Source organism: Rana temporaria, chromosome 8 (assembly GCF_905171775.1).
Source record: "Rana temporaria chromosome 8, aRanTem1.1, whole genome shotgun sequence".
In the NCBI taxonomy this organism is placed as follows: Eukaryota; Metazoa; Chordata; class Amphibia; order Anura; family Ranidae; genus Rana; species Rana temporaria.
In genome coordinates, this window is record NC_053496.1 from 156,899,265 (window position 1) to 156,910,527 (window position 11,263).

The window sequence follows — 11,263 nt, forward strand, 5'->3', positions numbered from 1 at the left end:
GGAGATTATGGGGCCCCCGGGCAATAGGAGATTATGGGGCTCCCAGGCAATAGATTATGGGCCAACACAGTATACACACAACAGTATACATACACAGTATAAACACACAGTATACATACACACACTGAAAAAGTACTGGAGAGGCGGGGCAGCTATTATCTTGGGATTTAAAAAAAAAAACACAGATTTTTACATACTGTCCCTGGTTTTGCTGAGGCTGGCAACCCTGATGGGGCCCCCTAGTGGCATGGGGCCCTCGGGCAGTGCCCGAATGGTCAGTCCGCCCCTGATTGCCAGCCTTAGACCCAAGACACAATTTTAAATGAGCATTATTAAAGTTTTCCTGCTAGCCAGCACAACAATCTCAATCAAACTGTTTTAGGATGTATATTTTGTGAACAAATTACTTTCTAGTAGAAAGCCTGCAACTGTTTATGGCATATAGAGTGTTTGTACAAGATCTGTTATATGTCTATAGAGCACTGTCTTATATTAATGGGTAACCATTTACCTGAAATACAGATTACAGATAACAACTCGAAGATGAAATAAAAATATATTGTAGCTTGCCTTTAGGCCAGGCCTCTGTCAGTCTCATGTTTCTGGCTCTGGCCTTAAAGATTAAGGAGTTTAGGCAGCACACACGGTTTATACATGTTGCAGCATCCACAGAATTTATCAAGGGTATGTTATAGAAGCAAGAACTGACTGCTCTGAACTCAATAAGACTACTGGTTTGCAGGGTCCATAATGACTGCTTGAAAAGAAGTGCCTGTTGCAATGGTTATGTCAATCATGGTGTCATTTATTTACTACTTAGGGTCCAGGTCAGCCCCATCCAGGGATGAAGTTTACTGCTCCAGACTTCCCTCTTCACTGTTACCTCCCTAATACAAAGAAAGGAAGAGAGGTAAGTGTACATGCACAATGGTGACTTTGGTAAACGAGTGTCCGAATGGTTTTTCACCTTAACTCTGATCTAAGGTTTTATAATACAGTGTAGCTAGATTAGCAAACATTATGTATTTATGTGTAGCATTAATGCCTTTATCCAACCCTAGTGTGTGCACTGAGACCTGCTATGCAAAAAAAAAAACAAATGGTGGTACTTAGAATCTAGGAACCTCTAGAATGCATTTCCATACGTTTAAATTTTGGACCTTTCAGGAAATGAAGAAATTAGCAAACATAGGAATGACAGGGAAAATGACAGTCAGTTGTACAAGATAAATGGCAGGTTGAACCTTAGCAGCACTTATCAGCAAGGCCATTTCTCCATAGGATGGCCACACACATTATAATCTAGAATCTCTATACAACCTCTTTTATACTTAAAACAATTACGGCTTGCAAGATCCTGCCTAAACAAGCCATTCAATTTATATTTAATTGAATAGGTTTGTACACTACAGTTAGTAAATATAAGGAATATTGTATAGTCAGGTTGTAATGTGTGCTGCCAGCATCAGATGGTTAAAATGTAAATATTCATGTTTGACTGTAGTATGCTTGTAGGTGGGGGTAAGGCTGGGTGGTAGGCACCCAAGAGGGAAGGAACGACATACAGAGGTCTGAGGTTTCAAAGGAGTGTATTTTCAAGAACATTTCAAACACACTGTAACAGAGTCTATGTCGCAGTTTCAACCGTCAGTAACATTTACAGATAGTTATGCAGTACTTGGGGAGAGCAATGCTTAAGGACCGACAGGATCCTTGATAAAACCAGAGTTCCTGGTGAAACATGTCGGACATGGCATCACGACATAGACGCTCTATGCGTCTCTCTTTTTTAAGGACCGACAGCACCTGGCACAGGAGGCATCTGGTAGGCAGCAGGCAACTAGATACTAAGGTTCCACACAGCAATGAGGACAACAATCCCTATACTTCCCTCCTCATCTGGAACCTTTCCCTACACTAACCACATGAAAATGCATGCCACTGCAGTGAGCCAATACTTTTTTTTATAAGCACTGCACTCATCAAAGATGACCGCAGGTGTCATCTAGGGGAGCAGCGTCCAATAGGACCACTGCTCACCTGATGACATTATTGGAGGCCTCAAAGGAATGTGGGTTCCTTCTGTCCTCCACTCCCTCTGCATGGTGGTTGCATAAGGTGCCAACTGTGTAGGGAGGTCAACCTACACCTGCCTACATGCAGAAATACTACTGTATATACATTAATGTAAAGTGCCTTTTAATACAAGATTACCCACCTCTCAGAAAATTATGTAACAATAAAAACGGATGTCAAATGCTAACATACGTTTTGTAATCCTTCCATGGAACCAACACAACACTGTCCTATGAAATACTAGGAATTGGACTTATGGTCTCTGTCAAAGGGGAGGATCAGTGTGCAGCCACAACCACTAAGGCCATGTACACACGGTCGGACAAAACCGATGAGAATGGACCGAGGTTCAGTTTCATCGGTCCAAACCGACTGTGTGTAAAGCCCATCGGTCTGTTTTCCTTCGGTCCAAAATTTTAAAACATGCTTTAAAATCGAACTGATGGACCGCTGCCCGATCGGTCCAAACCAATGGTTAGTACAGAAAGCATTGGTTCAAAACCCGCGCATGCTCAGAATCAAGTCGACGCATGCTTGGAAGCATTGAACTTTGTTTTATTCAGCACGTCGTGTGTTTGACGTCACTGCGTTCTGACCCGATTAGTTTTTGGAACGATGGTGTGTACGCACATCAGGCCACTTCAGCGGTAAACTGATGGAAATGGCCCGTCGGACCATTCTCATCGGTTTGGAACGACCGTGTGTACGCGGCCTCAGTTGACCTGCTTTGTCCACCAAACCCCTTCAAAAGAGAAGGTGTGACCAAGGCATTGTTCTTGTTCACATGACCAATGATGGAGAGCTCCCAAAGCAAAAGAACAATGGGCCAGATTCAGGTACAATTGCGGCGGCGCAACCGAACCCGTTTACGTTACACCGCCGCAAGTTTTCAGTTTAAGTGCCTGATCCACAAAGCACTTACCTGTAAACTTGCGGCGGTGTATCGTAAACACGTCCGGCGCAAGCCCGCCCAATTCAAATTGGGCGTGTACCATTTAAATTAGGCGCGCTCCCGCGCCGGACGTACTGCGCATTCTCAGTTTTGAAATTCCCGCCGTGCTTTGCGCGATGTGACGTCATTTTTTGAACGGCGACGTGAGTTATGGCGTTTCGTATTCCCGGACGCCTTACGCAAAAAAAAAAAAATTGAAATTCGAAGCGGGAACGACGGCCATACTTTAACATGGCTCGTGTAAAGTTAAGGCATGTAAAATCATGACTAACTTTGCGACGGGAAAAAATTACTAGCGACGATGTAACGAACGCGAAAACCTTTGTGGATCCTCATTTGCATACCGACGCTGGAATACGACGTGAAATCCCCCCCGCGGCAGCCGAAGTATTGCATCCTAAGATCCGACGGTGTAAGTCAATTACACCTGTCGGATCTTAGGGCTATCTATGCGGAACCGATTCTATGAATCAGCCGCATAGATAGGACAAGAGATACGACGGTGTATCAGGAGATACGCCGTCGTATCTCTTCTGTGAATCTGGCCCAATGTGTCTGTTGCGCTGCCTTTGTAGTCCTGATGCTGATATTTAATGTTACTAGCATAATTAGTTCATTGTATCTTGCTTTACCCCTACCTTGGTTTGTATAATGCAACTTTTGGTTAAATAAAGGAATTACAACAAAAAAAAAAAAGAACAATGTTTAAGTATGGAAACATACTTTAGGTTGCAGTGAATTTTGCTGTTGTATATACACAGGGTTGCTTAAGTTCAAACAGTCCAACAGAACTTTCCCTGACCCAAAGGCCATTTGATTTTGGATGTCAAGTTTACCAGATCTTTTTCTGTGATCCCTTATTTTAGGAAACATTGCTGTTTGTTTAAATCCTCATTCTGTTGTCATTTCAGATACTGCTTCTCCTAATAAAGGCCTGGGAGCGACGCCTCCTCTTCCCTATCCTCCCATCCCGAGTCTCTGGTGTCCTGGATTCTGTCTCAATCTCCCGGATTCCCCTCAAGACCGAGTTTGGCTCTAACGTCACTGGAAAGGGCTTCCCTGATTCTCGTTATCTGGACAGTGTCTTGCGGCAACTACGGGACTGGGGGGTGTCAAGTGACTGACCCAAAGTGATTATTGACTCTTGACATACCAGCATAGTTTGCTTAAAATTGTTCCAATGGTTACATTAACCAGTCACTCCTCTCATATTCTGTTCTCTGCTTTTAGTGCAGAAAAAAAGTATTTACATTTGTATATATATTTCTGTGTTTGTACATATTTTCCTTTACTCAGAGAACAGGTTCTTTGCAGGTTCTTTGATCACTTAAAGCACTTTTTTGGTGCATTAGCTCACTAGTTAAAGGTCTCATTTTTTTTTAAAGAAGTAATCTAAACAGGGGCAGAAGAACTACAGATGTGTTATTCCTCCTCCCCAGGGCTGGCTCCATGGGGATTAAGCATACCCCCTACTCAGGGTCAGAAGAACCACTAACTTGCTATGCCTACTCTCTAGTGCTGGTTGCATTGACTTACTATGGCTGGTTACCCCAACAGTTCCCCCTCTATTGCAGCACAGAGGCAACAAAGTCAAGATGGTCATAACAGCCTGACTCCAGCAAAAACCTTTTTAATATGAGATTTAATGGGCAGAGGTCAGAATCTCTGTTAGTTTTTTAATATCTTTAGCACTGTAGAGTTTTTACCACATTTTATGTTGTGACACAACATCACCTGAAGAGGAAGTGAAGGGAAACCTTCTAATTGGGAACATAGATGGCCAGAAAAAAAGTTATAACTCATCCTCTTCTTGCACTGGAGTTTTTCTTTCTGCAATTGAGATTTCACTTTATATCCTGTTCTGTCTTACACCTATCAAAAACCACAGGAAGTGAGGCAAAATCTCCAAAATGGAGACACAGACAGCAATAGAAAATAACAGAAGTGACAAAGTCCAAACCCTGCTAAAGACACTTTGATGGTTCAGAGCACACAGTGATGGGTCTGTCAGAGCACACAGTGATGGGTCTGTCAGCACTGGTTACATCACAGACGTTGAAGGATCAAGAAGCCGTGACATCAAAAACACATGGCTGGTGTAAACCGGGCACTTAATGGAAAGATGTGGGCAAATGCTCCCAAGAAAAGTTAAAAAATAAAATGGAGGCTCCTAAAAAGCTTCTGATGAAGGAATCTTGTAAGGCGGTGCCCTGGATAGTGTGTGATGGTATGTGTGAGACAGATGTGACTGGTGCTGAACAGGGGCCCGGTCTATGTGCGCCACTGGCTCAGACACTCTTTGTGGCCTTCCCAACACAACTCCAGCACAAGACTCTTATTAGCTGGATTGCTGCTGTGCCTCCTCATATTTTCATAACTGTCAATAAATACTCATATTCCAGCTGAAGGGATGAGGTCGATCTTAGCACTGAACCCAGAAAAGACCCCTCTGGAGTTTTTTTTCTCATTTAGCAGCAAAGTGTAGCAGAGGGCAGAGACCAGTTACTTGGTTGCATTTGCCCCTGCTTTTACTGTGAGCAGTATTTTGAGTATGCCTAGAAACCTGCAAAGAATTTGCACCTGATGTTCGTCTGCTAGTTATCAACCCGTCTCTAGGAGATGAATATTTCACTACTGCAATTGGTTTATTTGTTTAGAACCAAACAATATATGCTAGTTAGAACAATCCTGCAGGAGATTGAAAATTTGAAGCAGTGAGGTCTCATCTTTTTGTTTCCAGTTGTGCATCACTCAGTGACAGGCTTAGTGCCAATAAAGGGAGTTCCCTTTCTTCTGCTACATTCTTTGTAATGCAACTTGAAGAATCAAAGTGAAAGAGTGACACCGCTGCCCGTGGAAAGTGAGCACAGCTGGGAACTTAAGTCATAATTTTATGGGCACCCCTCATGGCTGGTGGGTGGAGCTGAGAACCCCCAAAGTTAATTAGTAACAAATTGTCTTTGAAGATATATTTCCCACCTAAATAATAGGTGAGCAGGAATACCCAAAACTAATAGAGTCGGGAAGTATGTCTTGGGGTCTCAAGTATTGAAGCAACTAAGATATATAAGAAACAAGGGACTGGCTCAGATGAACAGGGTCCACTTATAAATAAAATACCTTTTTTTGGGTGAACCTACCCTTTATGGTTTACAGAGTCTTTCAGGTTGGCCCTTTCTCTTACATGGATGATGGTAAAATTGGTTGAGCAATCAGATTTTATTCGGTATGGCTCTCCTGATGATAGAACCTTTAATAAACATGTGTCACGTTTGAACCTAAAGTAATAGATTCTTCTTCTCATTGAAAATTGGCCAGAGATCAGTAAAGGAACAATGATTACATATGTGTTTATAATACAGCTTCTAATGTCCCAGTACACCTAGAACATGGTGAAAAAGACTCAAATATTAAGGGGTTTAGAGTAACCAATACAAAGATTTAATTTACTTATTAAAACTGGAGAGTACAAAATATGGTGCAACTCTGCACAGAAACCAATCAGCTTCCAGGTTTTGATGCTAAAGCTTAATTGAACAAGCTGAAGTTAGAAGCTGATTGGTTATTATGCACAGTTGCACCAGATTCTGAACGCACCAATTTTAGTAAATCTCCCCCAATGTCTCTTAGCAGCCTGATATGCACCAGACTTGGTTCAAAATGCACTGCAACTTATTGTTTGCCAACTCTTCTTATGTACAAATCATTTCTAGACTGAACATTGTCAATGCATATATGGAAGGACCCACGTTTTGTCAAATTTGGCCCTGACTCTGACATGGTTACATGCATAATGTATTTGTGCTATAAACACAAAATGTATATACAGTAGGTATTTATCAAAGTATTTTAGGTACAGATAGTGATGTCCATGGTATTCACTCAGATTCTGCTTTTGTCAACCGTAAAGTGGACCCTTGCTCAAATGTTAACATAAAGCTATGCAACAGTTCTGCTGGTGTATATATAAGGACTAACAAAAGGACTTGCCCTTCTAAGATAAACTGCTGCTCCATCCTCCCTTCAGTCTTTTCTCAAACCCTAGGCATGGGGTCGTGTGATTTCTACTAAAAGGGAACATTTAAATCAGATTTACTGATCTGCTATAATATGTTGGGGAAAAAAATGGGAAATTTGGTTGTTTTCCAGAGTCAACCAAGTCCATCCTTCCTTCAGACACAGAGTTCTGAGTGGTAAAACAGCATTTTCCTGCATTTCTATAATAAGGCACCCTATGATTTTTCCCGATTCAACCAACTGGTGAACTTTCTGAAAATTCCCCTAGTAGCTGGCTGTCATTATCATCCAATGGCTTCAATACTTTCTAAAAAAACACTGATCTGAAACAAGTATACAGAAACAAAATGTTGTCTGCACACTGACTTTCCAGGCTGTAGGCTTGTTCCCAGACAAGGGCTCAACAAGTTGTCTAAATTCTTATTAACAATCCAATTTGTGTCAAGTCACTTGTTAATAGCATGTAGAGCCAGCTTAAGAATATTAAACCAAATATACCATGTGGGCAAAAGTTTGGACACTAGATATGGTGTTGCCCCCTCTTCACCATTATGTGATTCTATAACAGCCTCCATTCTTATTCTTACAGTCAGTATTTCAATTCTTCCCAAAAGTGTTCAGTAAAGTTTAGGTCAGGGCTCTGTGAAGGCCATTGAAGTTCCTCTTCATGAAACTGGTCAAACCATGTGTTTATAAAGTTGACTGGAACATGTTGTAGGATTAACAGTACCCTTCACTGAAAACATCTGAACTAAAATTATTTAGAGGGGTGCCCACATAAATATTTCCGCATAGTGTAACCTGCTGGGCGCTACAGTTTTGTCCAAATGTAAGTCTTTGAGCTGGGTTAGTAATCCTTGGAAATTCAAATTTTACATCCAGGTATCCTGGGCATCAGTTATAATATGCATTACTGTTCCTGCTTGCTCATAACCACCAATTGACTTCCAATATATATATATATATATATATTTTTTTTTTTTACCAGAGCAGGTTAGTGCATGAAAAGATGGATTTAATCCTGATTTCAAGAACATTATATCTTTGCATCTAATTTTAATCTTTTAGGTCCTGTTGGTAGTCTCTCCTTGTTTCACAAAAAGAGGTTATTTCCCTATAAATCCTTTGGTTCAAAGGCTATTATAAGAAGCTATATTAGAGAATTTTTGCATTGGCTGCCAGAATTGTATTACAATTTAATCTTTACTTTGTTACTATGTGTGTTTTTTTTTATATTTTTATATAGCTTTCTTATTAAAAAAATATATATATATATTGATATAACACAAAATGTTATCAAGTGGAGAAATCTGGAATACAAAATGTGTAAATTGTTTGTACTCCTGGCAAAACACATCATTCATTAATAAAATTGCAAAGTGCAAAGTTTTGTTTATCTGTGTCTACAGAGGACAAGCAATTTAATTTCCAAATACGGAAAGGTTTCTTCATAGTAAGAGCTGTGAAAGTGTAGAATAAACTCCCTCAAGAACTGGTTCTGTCCAGCTCAGTAGATTGCTTTAAAAAAATCCAGTATTCTTTACTAAATGTACATAATATAACTGGGTACTAGCATTATTATGTAGTTGACCCAGGGAATATCCAGTTGCCTCTTGGGGGATCAGGGATTTTTTTCCCTGCTGGAGAAAATTGGATCATGCGTTGCTGTTTTTTTTTTTGCCTTCCTCAGGATAAACTGTGTATGTAGGATTCTATATTTTTTTCCCCTTTTATTGGTTGAACTAGATGGACTTGTATCTTTTTTTTTCAACCAGACTAACTATGTATGTAATATAAACAAGACCAAGGATAAATCCAAGGAAAGATCCTAGCTTTACTCACCGACCAACCCGCTGACAACCAAATCAACCTAACAGTATGCGTTAAAACGGGTTTAGTCTGCACACATTTGCAAATAGATGCGTAAGCCACAGAGCCCCGTCACGGCACCCTGGTATCTGTGGTCCTATATCTAGCTTATGAGAGACTCCACAATGGAAGCACATGCATTCTGATGGATAGGTGGAGTTCAGGTGGACTGAAGGGAGCCACCCCTTCTTAAAGGTACAGGAGCACACTGAACACCCAGCAAATCGCACAATGGCTGCAAAGGTGTCAGTACATTGCCTGACTAATATAACAGTAACATTACAACAAAAAACGGTGTCCATCACCCCCACCTATGACTGGCCTTTGCAGTGAGTAGCATAAGAAGGCAACATATGATATAAACAAGACCAAGGAAAGATCCAAGCTTTACTCACCGGCCAGCCAGATTTTAAGAGTGATTCATTCAATTTTCCTATTGTTAGTGGGATCAAATTGATGCGGACTGCTGGCCCCCGAGGGGTCTCTCCTCTCCAGGAATACTCAAAGTAAGGGAACTAACATGAGAGGAAGGTCAGGTAAATCGGGGAAAGGGGTGCCACCTGCTGCAAGCCCAGGAGGTATTCAGTGCTACATGTCAGATGATACAAGTATGATAGACAATGGACATGGAACCCCCAAGCTTATGATAGCAGGGAAAATCAATGGAACGCCTGTAACGCGACCAAAAAAATAAGGGAATAATTCCCAAGGGAGCTCCAAGACAAAACAAATTCAGACCTCTAGTAGAAAAAGAAAGTAGGCGCGGTGCCAGAGACTGAAGAGAGTCTGGGGGAAGATGGAGCACAGGCAAGCCTTCTCCAAATTAAAGAGATGATGGCAAATATGAACAAAGGCTGGAGGAAATGAATGAGCAGATGATATCTTTGCAAAAAACAAATTGATGGCTATTCTAAAAATTGGAGGACCAAGAAAACCGAAGCCGCCAAAAAAATCTACGGTTAAGAGGGATACCAGAGAAATAAAAAAATTACGAATAAAAGTGATCCAGGAACTGTTTAACCCTATCCTGGGGAGAGAACCTGCAGAAACCCTGAAAATGGATAGGGTGCATAGGATCACAGGATGCCAAGCGCAAGCAGATGACACCTCAAGAGATGCGATAGCTAGATTGCGGAGGAGAAGTCTAAAATTATGGAAGGAATACAGACACTGGGAGGAATATAATATGATGGAACCAAACTGCAAATATTTTCGGACTTATCAGCGGAGACACTAGCAAGAAGAAGACTTCTTAAACCACTGACGGAACAAATGCGTGCATTGAATGTGACATACCAGTGAGGATTTCCAGCATGTCTTAAAGGGAAAAAATGTACGCTTTTTTTAGTAAATTAGACCTTTCACCCTCTTCCCTGCCGGGTTGGGAGGAGAATAATGGGCCAAGGGCAGCCCTGGGCAGCATGCTTACGACTCGCAGCCGGAGGGGGAAGGTGGTTGGGGGAAGATAGGGATGGAAGATGGTTAACGCAATAGGATGTGTACCTTGGGAGCTGCTTGGGATGAGGAAAGGGGAGAGGAAAATGGAAGGAAAATAATAAATAAAAACTGGGCATAACTGAAGTTAAAAGGTGAAGGCAGGGGAGTGGGCGGGAGGGATGGGAGTTCGGAGGATAGCGAAGGGGCTGTGGATGGAGGAGTACCCCTCCCCTAAAGGAGAAATGGGAACCGACCGACATCAAGATAGATGCCGTCAAACCCACACATGGATCAACATGGAATTAGTCCATCCTCCTATGTGGGGGAGGTCTTTGGGGTGGAAGGACGGAGGGAAGGAGGGAGGGAGGGCAGAGGGGGTGGGGGGTTTCCCTCTGTTTGTGTTCTCTTCCTTTCTCCTCCATTTCTCTCTGGATGTGTTGCGGCTTGCCAGCTGTTCTCTTAGGATGAAACATGACCACAATAAATGTAATCACTTATAATGTAAGGGGGGTGAATACCCCAAGTAAAAGGTAAAAAGTAAATAAAGAGCTCCTTTTATAGGGGCGAATGTGATCTGTCTCCAAGAAATGCATATTGCTCACGCCTCAGGGCGTAGATTGGAGTCACACTCGTTCCCTAAGTGTTTCTATGGAGACTCAACATCCAGTCCCTGGAGGGGTGTGGCCATAGGTTTGGATAGGACCACGGTCTTTACAGTTAGAGAGCAACTGGCAGACCCTTAGGGGAGATTTCTCTTTGTAAAGGGGACTTTGTTTAATATGGAATGTACATTGGCAAATATATACTCTCCAAATAGGGAACCAGACTTATTTCTAAAGAAAGTGTTAAAAAAAAACTTGAAATATTTAAAGAAGGTAAACTTATAGTGGTGGGGGATTTAAATCTGAATAT

At 41.7% G+C, this 11,263-nt stretch overlaps 1 protein-coding gene across 1 annotated transcript in view; it reads left to right on the plus strand.

Annotated features, from left to right (window-relative positions):
- The window catches only part of LOC120909262 (E3 ubiquitin-protein ligase DTX1-like), a 62,332-nt gene extending 56,027 nt beyond the window's left edge, over window positions 1–6,305 (plus strand). Inside the window, exons 8-9 of the mRNA XM_040320997.1 lie at window positions 821–910; window positions 3,940–6,305. Of these exons, the coding sequence (XP_040176931.1) occupies window positions 821–910; window positions 3,940–4,152 (303 nt within the window). The 3' untranslated portion in view covers window positions 4,153–6,305. The remainder of the gene's footprint in view (window positions 1–820; window positions 911–3,939) is intronic.
- Window positions 6,306–11,263: the final 4,958 nt, after the last annotated feature.